This window comes from Podarcis gaigeae (genome assembly GCF_964106915.1).
Source record: "Podarcis gaigeae genome assembly, chromosome: 9".
Taxonomy (NCBI): Eukaryota; Metazoa; Chordata; class Lepidosauria; order Squamata; family Lacertidae; genus Podarcis; species Podarcis gaigeae.
In genome coordinates, this window is record NC_139685.1 from 59514757 (window position 1) to 59527607 (window position 12851).

Below are 12851 nucleotides of genomic sequence, written 5' to 3' on the forward strand. Positions count from 1 at the left end.
GTACCACTTAGGTGGGTCATTAGGTGTGGATTAGTTGCTAAAGTCTTTGTGTCTTGACCTCTTGAACTTTGTGAAGAGTTTTCCTGAGAAGATGGCTGTATTGCACTTAGTTGTGCTTTGGCTTGGCTTCGTGTATAGGGGCGAGCTGTGGTTTTGTGGCTTGTGTCAGCCAGATCTGTGTAGGGATTGCAGGGGGGTGCAGCATCCGGAGGTGCCACCATGGATTGGCTACTGGATGGTGTCAGTAATTCATCTGTGGAGAGGGTCTGGGTTTGGGTCTGGTGTGGTTGATTGGTGTTGGCGTTCTGTGTGCCTCTGGATCTGGTGTCAGTTTTTGTGGGGAGGGCTAATTTCCAGATGTCTGGCAAGCGGGATGTGTCGTCACGCTTGTTCATGTTGTGAGGGTGTTTCTCTATCTCGATGGCTTCCATGATTATTCTCTTGTGGTGATGTTCCGTGGAAATAGAAGCCAACAACCAACTTCCCTTCCTTGACGTCCTAATCTACAAAAAACCTGATGGCTCCCTAGGACACACTATCTACCAGAAAAAAACACACACCAACCGCTACTTACATGCACAATCACACCACCACCCTGCACAAATAAACTCCGTAGCCAAGACTCTCATCTCCAGAACCAAACGCCTGGCTGACAAAGACCACTTGACAACTGAGTTACAGAATCTCTCAAATGTGTTAATTGCCAATGGATACCAGCAAAACAGGATTACGAAGCTAATCCAAAAGGAAACACCCCCCAAAAACCAAGACACAGAAGAAAACAATGGCATGGCCCTCCTTCCTTATATCAAGGGCACTACAGATAAAATTAGCAAAATCCTCCATAAACACAATATCAAAACAGCCTTTTGCACCAACCAAAAAATAGCCAATATCCTCAGAAACCCCAAGGATAAAATCCAGTTGGAAAACCAAGGGATCTATGAAATACCCTGCAAAGTCTGCCCAGCCACGTACATTGGACAAACAAACAGACGAATAAATGCACGTATCGCAGAACACAAGAATGCCGTCAAAAAAGAAGAAAAAACTTCCTCTCTTTTCCAACACATGAAAGAAACAGGACACGAAATTAATTTTACAGATTCCAAATTGCTCTTTAACACGGAACATCACCACAAGAGAATAATCATGGAAGCCATCGAGATAGAGAAACACCCTCACAACATGAACAAGCGTGACGACACATCCCGCTTGCCAGACATCTGGAAATTAGCCCTCCCCACAAAAACTGACACCAGATCCAGAGGCACACAGAACGCCAACACCAATCAACCACACCAGACCCAAACCCAGACCCTCTCCACAGATGAATTACTGACACCATCCAGTAGCCAATCCATGGTGGCACCTCCGGATGCTGCACCCCCCTGCAATCCCTACACAGATCTGGCTGACACAAGCCACAAAACCACAGCTCGCCCCTATACACGAAGCCAAGCCAAAGCACAACTAAGTGCAATACAGCCATCTTCTCAGGAAAACTCTTCACAAAGTTCAAGAGGTCAAGACACAAAGACTTTAGCAACTAATCCACACCTAATGACCCACCTAAGTGGTACTCAGGATATCACTCAAGAAATCACTCAAGGTATCTCTCAAGTAATTAAGGAACAAAAGAAGAAAAGGCACACTAGCCTGGGAACTTCCTCTCTGCCCAGAACATTGTAGGCTAGACACCACACCCCCTCTACAGTATTTATAGGAACTCAAACATTGAGATCCCGCTCTGTTCCAGTAACAAGAAGCCGAAAGCACCAGCCTGAAGATGACGAGTGAGACCTCGTCGAAACGTCGCCTAGACACCCCAACTTTTACACGGGAAGACACCCGAGGACACCAAAACCTGCATATATATATATATATATATGCTTTCGTATATATATACCACATTATACTGTGGAAGGATAGATGGACTCATAAATAAACAACACTGTTTTCCATTGTGGTGTTTCATCTCACAGTTTTAATTCAGTGTGTCCTTTCACCCTTTTTATGGGCTTTGTAATTGCATACATCTAGACCAGAGTTGTTCAATGAAACTGTGAAATGGGTCGTTCCACCGTCCCCCAGAGGCTATCACCTGTCCAGTGCAACTATGGACAACCCAAAATTCTGAAATGTAGCCGTGTTATTTATATCTGACGCTATAGATATGCTTCGCTTGTAGGCGAGCAAACTCTGGCTTGCATGGCTACAGTTACAGCAGCATCTGATTACTGGCAACCAAGACAGAACTGGTTGGCTTAGCTCCCTGCAAGGCTGACACACAGTTCCACTGATTTTCTTTGATCCAAGTGGTCTTTGGATTATAGGAACACTGTGGGGGCATCCAAACTCCTTTCCTTCCACATCCCCAATGCCTCAAGCAAGTTTCTGCAGTCACCAGCTGAGAAACAGTATGGTGGGACTGGATCTGGCGAGGCTACCAGCTGTTGTTTTGTTTGCTGTCAGGATACTCAAATCGAATCCTATAAGATGCCATACTCTATCAGTTTGAACCAAAAGTCAGCTTGATAAAAGGAACAGGTAGCAGGGTTTTGTTATTATTATTTTAAAGACCTCTGCCTTTGACCCTGCCAATCAGAATAGACAATATATTGGACTAGATGGGTCAGTAGTCTGACTGTACATAACAGTTTCATGCATTCATAAGTTCATTGCTTTTGAAAAGGTATAAGCAGATTTAGCTGGCTTCAGAAAGCAAATGCTATGATCCTAACCTGCTTCCTTGAATCGAGTGGTGCAGGGGAAAAGGGAAAATTGTCCTGGGACTCAGCTGGGCTCGTAAAGAAAAAGTGTTTTACATGTGTTGTATATGGGATATAACACTGTGGCACCAGATGGCACTGTGGAGCTCTGTCTTTCCCTACCAAATTTCCCTGTATGAGTTTGCAGTGTGTTTAACTGAATCACTTCTTTGACGTGTCTAGATCCAGCCCTGCTCTCACACTCTTTCCCTTGCTGGCTTTGCTTTGTGACTGTGTGATTGCTTTTCCTTTGCTGAGTCTAGAAGGACCAATGAAACACTTGGAAGGACCAAGGATCTGCAAAGGCAAGGTAGGTCCTTCAAAGCCCTCATGTTCATGGGGCGTTCCACATGCACCTCTCTGAATCTCATCTTATACTGGGATCTCGTAAAGTAGAATACACTCAGAAGCAGGGTGGAATTGGAGCAGGCTTCAAAACATTTAAGAAACGCTGACGAAGAGGCAAGATGTGGGACTTTGGTATATGTAAGGCTGTGCTTCATGCCATAACAGAGTGATATTAATATACGCATTGAGATATGCAACTGCTGGATACTATTATTGTCCCTCTAAATACCATACTCTATTTATAACCCCAATCTTTTCATAGCACTTACAGTAAAATACAGTAACCAGTGAGAGAGCAGAGCTAATACGAAGAGCTCCTTTAGGTTTACCATAACAATCTGACACCCCCTTCCCCTTACAGCCCTCTGTAAGGCCCCCAGATGAGTATGGCTGTAATTATAGATCTAAATGGCTTCTGCTAGACAGAACAATTGAACAGAAGGTACCAGCGGCCACAGAAGTCACCAAGAAAGCAACAAGGACAAGGAGAAGGCCTCTTCTACTTATAGAATCATAGAATCATAGAGTTGGAAGAGACCACAAGGGCCATCGAGTCCAACCCCCTGTCAAGCAGGAAACACCATCAGAGCACTCCTGACATATGGTTGTCAAGCCTCTGCTTAAAGACCTCCAAAGAAGGAGACTCCACCACACTCCTGGGCAGCAAATTCCACTGTCAAACAGCTCTTACTGTCAGGAAGTTCTTCCTAATGTTTAGGTGGAATCTTCTTTCTTGTAGTTTGGATCCATTGCTCCGTGTCCGCTTCTCTGGAGCAGCAGAAAACAACCTTTCTCCCTCCTCTATGTGACATCCTTTTATAGATTTGAACATGGCTATCATATCACCCCTTAACCTCCTCTTCTCCAAGCTAAACATGCCCAGCTCCCTTAGCCGTTCCTCATAAGGCATTGTTTCCAGGCCTTTGACCATTTTGGTTCCCCTCCTCTGGACACGTTCCAGTTTGTCAGTGTCCTTCTTGAACTGTGGTGCCCAGAACTGGACACAGTACTCCAGGTGAGGTCTGACCAGAGCAGAATACAGTGGCACTATTACTTCCCTTGATCTAGATGCTATACTCCTATTGATGCAGCCCAGAATTGCATTGGTTTTTTTAGCTGCCGCGTCACACTGTTGGCTCATGTCAAGTTTGTGGTCAACCAAGACTCCTAGATCCTTTTCACATGTACTGCTCTCAAGCCAGGTGTCACCCATCTTGTATTTGTGCCTCTCATTTTTTTTGCCCAAGTGCAATACTTTACATTTCTCCCTGTTAAAATTCATCTTGTTTGTTTTGGCCCAGTTCTCTAATCTGTCAAGGTCATTTTGAAGTGTGATCCTGTCTTCTGGGGTGTTAGCCACCCCTCCCAGTTTGGTGTCATCTGCAAATTTGATCAGGATGCCCTTGAGTCCATCATCCAAGTCATTGATAAAGATGTTGAATAAGACCGGGCCCAAGACAGAACCATGTGGCACCCCACTAGTCACTCTTCTCCAGAATGAAGAGGAACCATTGATGAGCACCCTTTGGGTTCGGTCAGTCAGCCAGTTACAAATCCACTGAGTGGTAGCATAGTCAAGACCGCATTTTACCAGCTTCTTTACAAGAATATCATGGGGCACCTTGTCAAATGCCTTGCTGAAATCAAGGTAGGCTACATCCACTGCGTTCCCTTCATCTACCAGGCTTGTAATTCTGTCAAAAAATGAGATCAGGTTAGTCTGACATGACTTATTTTTCAGAAATCCATGCTGACTATTGGTGATCACAGCATTCCTTTCTAGGTGCTCACAGACTGTTTGCTTAATGATCTGCTCCAGAATCTTCCCTGGTATTGATGTCAGACTGACTGGGCGGTAATTATTTGGGCCCTCTCTTTTCCCCTTTTTGAAAATAGGGACAACATTTGCCCTCCTCCAGTCTGCCGGGACTTCGCCTGTTCTCCAGGAATTCTCAAAGATGACTGCCAGCGGTTCTGAGATCACATCTGCCAGTTCTTTTAATACTCTTGGATGCAATTCATCTGGCCCTGGAGACTTGAATACATCTAAACTAGCCAAGTATTCTTGTACTATCTCCTTAGTTATTCTGGGCTGTTTCCTCTGCTGAATCATTTGCTCCAAATTCTTCAGGTCGGGCATTGTTTTCTTTATCGGAGAAGACTGAGGCAAAGAAGGCATTGAGGAGTTCAGCCCTTTCTGTGTCCCCTGTTTGCATTTCATCATCTTCTCCTCTGAGTGACCCCACTGTTTCTTTGTTCTTCCTTTTAATTAACAATACCTTGGTTCAGCTTTTTCATAGTTTTAAACAGCAAACGAAGCATGCAGCTGACTGCAAAAGACACACTACAACAATATTTGTCAAATAACCTAATCAAATCCCCTCCCTGCATGAAGCACAGGGCGCTTACAATAACAGCTTTCCAACAGTAATAAAGCAGCTCTTAACACAACAATTGGGAAACACTGGTGCCAATAAGAGGTGCGTGTTTTTCTGTTGCTGATGACAGCACAAGAGGAATTTTGTTGGGATTATGGCAGGTAAGGGAGAAGGTTAAAAATTTCCCTCTTTATGCTATGTGGTCAAGTGGTTCTGATTCATAATGGACCTGCCCCCCCCCCCCCACAGTACAAAAAAATAAAACTTTACACAGCACTACAGATGACGGGGTGAGCTCCCATTGCTCGGTCCCTGCTCCTGCCAACCTAGCAGTTTGAAAGCACGTCAAAGTGCAAGTAGATAAATAGGTACCGCTCTGGCGGGAAGGTAAACAGCGTTTCCGTGTACCGCTCTGGTTCACCAGAAGCGGCTTAGTCATGCTGGCCACATGACCCGGAAGCTGTCCACCGACTCCCTCAGCCAATAAAGCAAGATGAGCGCTGCAACCCCAGAATCGGCCACAACTGGACCTAATGGTCAGGGTTACCTTTACCTTTACAGATGACATACTCAACATTGTGTGTAAGCCCTTATTGACCTGGCATTCAGGTCAAACACAGCCCAATTAAGACTTCAATGGGATCAGGGATGGCTCTTTAGAATTACAGCCATTTCTTCCACAAGATCTTTCAAATATTATACCACAATTCAGCTGTGCTGTATCACAGCTTTGGCATTCACAGATGGGTACATTTCTCGCCCCATTAAAAATGCATATTAGTAGCAAGCATAACATTTGTGAGACCTGATTCTAACAGTAATTAAGGCAGATAACACTGACTCATAAAACAATGTAACATGCCTTAATGTGTTGCTGCGGTGTCATGAGGTCAGCCAAGTTGCTGTAGAATATTCGATAAATCCGAAAATGTCTGTGTTTGATAATTACAAATCTAATATCTCACTAACATCTTGGTAAGCAGTAATTTCTTTTCAAGGAGTGCTTTTACTTATGAACTTGAACTTAAGGCACGCACAACTTGCTCTTTTATTTACTTACTGTGGGGCAACTTTTACATTCATCCGAGACAGGCTCTGCTGCAAGTGAAATTGCAACGTAATTTGAATCCAGAGCCTTGATAATCTTAGCAACTTGCTTCCCAGCCATCACTCTTGGGCCAGCTTCCGTTGACTTCAGTTCCAGTTTCTGCCTGTTAGGTACACATATTGAAACAGAACTTTACATCTTGGTTGCAACTTGAAGACATATCCAGGTAGCCAGACTTCTCTACCTTTAATAGTTGTGCTAACAGTTGTGTAGAAGAGGGAATTTCAGTAGGCATAATGTATCATGCAAGCTATTAAAGGTTCAAAAGCCCTGGCTTTTCTGCAGATGGCCACCTTAATATATATCCCCAATTCCATCCCAAACAGTAGCTTGTAATTATTACTGTATGCATTACTTCATGTCACCATGTGTAAGTAGGGACTTAAAGACTTTCACATTCTAAGCTTTCTATAGCCAAGTGATGGCAATAAGCAGACTGTTTCTATATTCAGTGACAGGCCACACCATACAAGTAAGCATTTAGACACTGGGTTCAGCTGCAGCAGTCCAAGAAACTCAGTTTAAAGTGTGGCGGGGGGGGGGGCGGGACTCATTGACTCCAAGATCACATGGCTCTTTAAATTGTAACATAGATTATGACATTTACTGCCAATGATTGAGGAAATGGAAGAAATGCAACAGACTGATGAAAGCAATGATCAAATTAGGGGGTCACAAAGAGTTGGACATGACTAAACAACAACAACAACTCCTCTTAACTTCCACACAATACTAAATAATTTTCAAAGTACTGATGTATTTGCTTTAATTCACGGTGCTTGGGATGGCAGTAAAGGGTAGCAGGTTATAAAACATATCATTTCGCCACTAAAAATGTTCTGCAAAATAGTTAAACAAGCCAGCTTACTTCGAAACTACTTTCACATCAATTGCTCGCTGAATATTCACGTTCAAAATGTGATTTTCTTCTGCTCGCACTGATTTAATAAAAGTGTCCTCCAGCACATACGTTGTGGCAGAAACTGATTTTTGGCTGATGTCAAAGAGCTGAAATATAATTTTGTTAGGACCAGGAAATGCAGAAACAAAGTCAGCGCAAAACATAACAAAACATAGCTATGGTATGCTAGATATGTATTACAGTATGGTTGTATGTGTAATGATTATAATTACAGTATAGTTGCATGTGTAATGACTTCATGAACGATTGTGATTAGGCCAGGGTCCCCAGATATACACACAGGTTTGCTATTTTTTTAAAAGTCCTCATTTTAGTCCAAATTTATTCTAATGTACACATCTTTGCATGCGATTTCCCCTAATATAATGCATTTCCATATGTTGTTTTCACTAGTATATTCAATGTTATGCATATTTTGTCCCAGTATCTTCATTTTAGTACACACTGCTTAGTTAGAAATTGCATTGAACCAATGGTCTGAAACATGTACAGTGGAATCTCGGGTTGCGAAAGTAATCCGTGACAGAGGAACGTCCGCAACCTGCAGCATTCATAACCTGCAGCGCCACATCTGCGCATGCATGTCACACGATTTGGCGCTTCTGCACATGCACAAAGCTTCTGCGCATGCCTACAGTATGTGTTGAAGATATTATCCATACTATACCTGACTGTGGCTGGTAAATCCTGTCCGTTCTAATTTACAAGATTTCAAGGCTTTAATTTTAGTGATTTCATTTTCCTGAGCCCGGTAAGTAACATCGCATTTGCCGGAAATATCCACCTAGAAAATTTAAATAATAATCAATAAAAAAATGGCAAAGGCGTTATCACATTGGAATACCTAAAAGCCTCTGGGCCAGAGTGTCAGGGCCAATGTAGACATGATATTGACACCAGTACAATAAAATCCATATGGGTCTTAAAACTTCACACACACATACGAAAATTAAGGAACTAAAACCATCAACCATGCACTTGTTCACATGTTGCTGAGTGGCATTTCCGAGGGTGATGTGACTGGGCCTTAGGCAGAGGTTATTAACTGCCTTACGGTTAGCTCTTTGATTCAATAACACATTTGCTTCTGTATTGTGTGCAAAGTCAAATATATTTCATACTAGCAGTGAACATTTGAGAGATTGTGCAGCTTGCATAACATGATGCAGTACCTCATTGACAGTCCCAGAGTTCATCTGTATCTGAAACAAGCTAGCCAGGCCTCTCTTGAGATTCTGAATAACAGCAGGTTCATTTTCGTAGGAGTAGAAGTTCTTAACCTGAGTGAAGAGGGAAAACAACAACAATGTGGAATATTTCTTTCACCTGAAAATTGTCATCCAGAACTCAGGCCTGATGACATGAAAAAAATCTTTAGACAGTTGTGACATGAAAAAATCTTTAGACAGTTGTGTACATATGGGGGAATAAATGCTTGGTTTTCACACAGTACATACTTTTGCGTACAGGAAATCCTAGGTACCATCTTTGACATCTCCAATCTAAAAAGGTTCCGATGATGGAATGGCCTCTGTCTGAACCCTGAAGAGCTGCTGATGGTCAGAGTAGACATTCTGGGCTAGACGGATGATTCTGACCTGGTGCAAGGCAGCATCCACTGTCCATACCTTTAGAACCCTTATAATAGTTGTGTGAAAAGTGCTATAGTCTTGGGGAAATGATATAGAATGCTCTCACATTTTACAGTCATCCCTCTCTTACTACCCCAGCAGAATTTCAAGATAACGTATATCTTGTACTTTAACCTCATCAGGCAAAAATGAACAGTAACCAAATCAACGGCATGGAGACGTGTCGGAAACACAGGGAACTTCGACCTGCCAGACAGTCCTGCTACATCTGAACTTAAATCAAGACTTTGCACCTTTAGCTAGTGCTTAAGAAAAGGGCTTTTCTACCTCTAAAAACGATGACATCAAGAAAGTCTGTTATCTATTTTGGGCATCCGACTGCTAAAGATTTACACCATTGTGACAGCAGTGTTTTGTGTCATCATAGTGAAGCAATATCCTATGTGATACACGTGGGGGAAATCTATTTTCCTGTGCTGCTTAAAACCAGGTATGGAGGCGGGCGAGCAGTGTTTTCTTTCTGGGGGGATGCAGGGGGTACGGATACCCCTTAATATTTTGTGAATCTAAGTTTGGCCTCATTGAGGGGCTGTATTTCAATATGAGTAGGAAAATGAGAGTACGCCTAAACATTTTTTTTTTTTTTAGAAAAAAAAGCACTGGAAGAGAGTCACCTCAAGCCCTGCCTTATCTCACCCCTGACCTGTGATCTTTCCACTTGCTGCTGCAGCTGCCTAACACTTGATTCAACTTCCATCATTAAAGCAACATCACAAGTTATGACACAGCATTGGCTAATAAGCCTTGGAGCCTACACTTTCCCTAACACAATACAGTGGTACATCTGGTTAAGAACTCAATTCGTTCTGGAGGTCCGTTCTTAACCTGAAACTGTTCTTAACCTGAGGTACCACTTTCACTAATGGGGCCTGTCATTGCCACTGTGCCACCACCACACAATTTCTGTTCTCATCCTGAAGCAAAGTTCTTAACCCAATGTACTATTTCTGGGTTAGCGGAGTCTGTAACCTGAAGCGTCTGTAACCTGAAGCATCTGTAACCTGAAGCGTCTGTAACCCAAGGTACCACTGTATATCAAGAAGTGAAGAGATTATGTGTAAATATGTTCAAGGAATGGACAGGGACTGTGAAATAAAGTCTTCTCACTCCTTACCTTTCCACGAGTCCACTGCAGAACTACAGGCCTTTTTAAAGCGGCCAGGTGCTCTTTTCCAATGACTGCAGCTGTATTTTTTCCTTCGAAAATGTTTTTCTTTTTTGGACGCTCATGCACGTTTTCAAGTTTTGCATCTGTAATCTGAAAAAGCAAATGGGAAAGGCAGAATGAAGACACCTGCACTTACCTGACAGGCAGTCACAGTGGTGGAAGAGGCTGAGCACAGAGCTGAGTGTGGCACAGCTTCAGTGGCCAGCTCATCCAGAGCACTCAACCTCCTCCAGACGACACAACAACACATGTGCACTGCGTGCCTGATGTCACACACACACAACGCAGGCTGGCCCCCTCAATCTTGGGGGCAGCTTGGCACCCCTGCTGACAGGGGAAGATTACCTACTGAGATTTTCACCTCACCCACTCCAATTTACTTTCAGTATGCATATTCTGCGGTAATCCAATGTACTATGTGGAATTTATATTACTGTTGCCACAAGCTGTTCTTCTAAACATTGAATTGTATCCAAGTGGTTTCTACTCAGTGCAAACACACTGAAATGAATGGAGCCAAGTTGGTCATATCCACTAATTTCAATAGGTCTATGAGGAGTATGACTAACGTTGGATAAGGCCCACTAAGGCCTATTCAGATATCTTTTGGATTCTAATATTGCCAAAGATATGTTTAATTAGAAATACTAGGGGCAGAACCTGGAGTCTTATTCACACAAAGCATACTTCTAAGTTATGACCCATACACAGGATCATACCTTCCTTCTAGGGGTATACAAAACACTCTAGGGAGGAGAAAATAGCATTGTGCCCAGTGACCCCATGACTGACCTTCATATTTCTATAGCCCCCACCTTAGCCTCTGAACATTCAGCAGAAGATGTGAAAGACTTACCTGCACACAGCTGTGTACATGTGGTCTTCCATATAATAAGACACCCTGATTTTATGCCCTTTCACATCTTCTACTGTGCATGTGGATACTGTACATGGAATGGGAGGGTGTGATCATGTCCCGTGGCCCCACATCTGACTTTGGTGCACTGGAAATTTCAGGGACTGGAAATTCTCCCATTAAGATCTCTGTGTGTCTCATCAAACTTCCATTCCAAGAGTACCTTGTGTTAAGGGCATCACAGTTAAATGTGCTCATATAGGAGTATATCTTGTTGATCTGGGTCTGGCCCAAGACAATTTACCGCCTGAGGCAAAGGACAGGATTTCCTCCCCTATCAATTCTACCAGCCAAACAGCCTGGTAATTGACTCTTACTTCAACACCGGCAGTGTAACAGCATCCTTTACCTGAGGGCAGCAGACTAAGGGTGGTAATTCTCAATAATTCCAATACCCTGCCATCATTCTCTGCCCTCCACCCCCACCATCTCCTGTCTATGGCAGCCACCTGACTCTGCCTACTGGAAGCGTAAGCCGGGGTATCCAAACTGTGATTCACAGACCACCAGCGGTCCATGGTGTGCCTGTCTATTTGTGGTTGAAGATGGGAGACGGCACATCTATTGCATAAAATATTCAAACTGGTTTTTAATTGTGTTCCATTGCTTCTTTTATCTCTTATGTTGTATTTTACTGTACTACAGTCTATGGAATCCCAACTGCAATACAATAAAATATATCAGAAGGAAAAGAAGAAATAAAATGCAATTAAAAAGCATGCAACCTCTAGCACACCATTATTAAGACCCTCAGTGATTGGGGTGGGAACCAGTAACTTATTGAATATACTGGGCCATACTGCCATTTATGTAAACTTAGCAGTGCAACCCTGAATGCTTAAGACTGTATCTTAAGTTACTTAAATGCAGCATGTATTTACTGTTTACACGAGCGAAAAAAGTAACTCAATTTTAACTCTGCCTCCCACGTTATACATGGGGTTCACTTTTCTTACTTAAACCAACTGGCAGAAAACACATTAAATTCGTCCTTTTGCGTCCACTGCTTGCCTACCGCAATTTTAATCAGCTGATCGTCATCATTATCAGGATTTCTCCATACTAAGTTGACATCCACGCCACATGAAATTCGGTAGCCCGCACTCTCCAGGGATGAGCCTTTCACCCTGTCTAGAAGCACATCTGTGGAGTAGGTGAACTTATATAACTTGTCATTGTTTATTCGTGGACCAGTATTGTGGCCTGTGAGGGTGGGGAAAGAAAAGTGGAAAGCACAGGGTCAGTGACCAACATAAATCCAAACTGCCTGTCTCATGCTCTTCTCCCTAAAGCTTTGCTTAAAAATGAGAGATGACACACCAGCCTGCCTCTCTCTGAGTCATGCCCTCCACAAGCCTGGACATGCCTGTCCCTAAGTCCAGAGTGCTAGATGAAGATACAACACTCTTTGAGTGCTCAAAAACACTCCCTTATTATTAGTCTGGCAACTTGGAGAACATTTTACCTTCCAAGTCCCCCGCTAAAGGTGGAGTGGGAGGTAGTCTTCGGCTACTGGGTGGAGAAGCCCCCAGCCACCTTTACAGCAGAAGGCTTCAAGAGATGGCTATGGGGCAGGGGTGGGGGAGCT

General features: G+C 43.3%; 1 protein-coding gene across 4 annotated transcripts in view; it reads right to left on the bottom strand.

Annotated features, from left to right (window-relative positions):
• Positions 1–12851, bottom strand: part of MTTP (microsomal triglyceride transfer protein) — a 37503-nt gene that overhangs the window by 16065 nt on the left and 8587 nt on the right. For 3 of the 4 annotated variants that reach the window (XM_083756439.1, XM_083756441.1, XM_083756442.1), the window contains exons 2-7: positions 12279–12466; positions 10294–10437; positions 8700–8807; positions 8195–8311; positions 7474–7613; positions 6558–6708 (exon numbers count right to left, since the gene is read on the bottom strand). In XM_083756439.1, coding sequence (XP_083612565.1) covers positions 6558–6708; positions 7474–7613; positions 8195–8311; positions 8700–8807; positions 10294–10437; positions 12279–12466 — 848 coding nt within the window. Of the gene's footprint in view, positions 1–6557; positions 6709–7473; positions 7614–8194; positions 8312–8699; positions 8808–9446; positions 9480–10293; positions 10438–12278; positions 12467–12851 lie in introns of those variants that run through there. The other variant, XM_083756440.1, reaches the window with a different exon arrangement.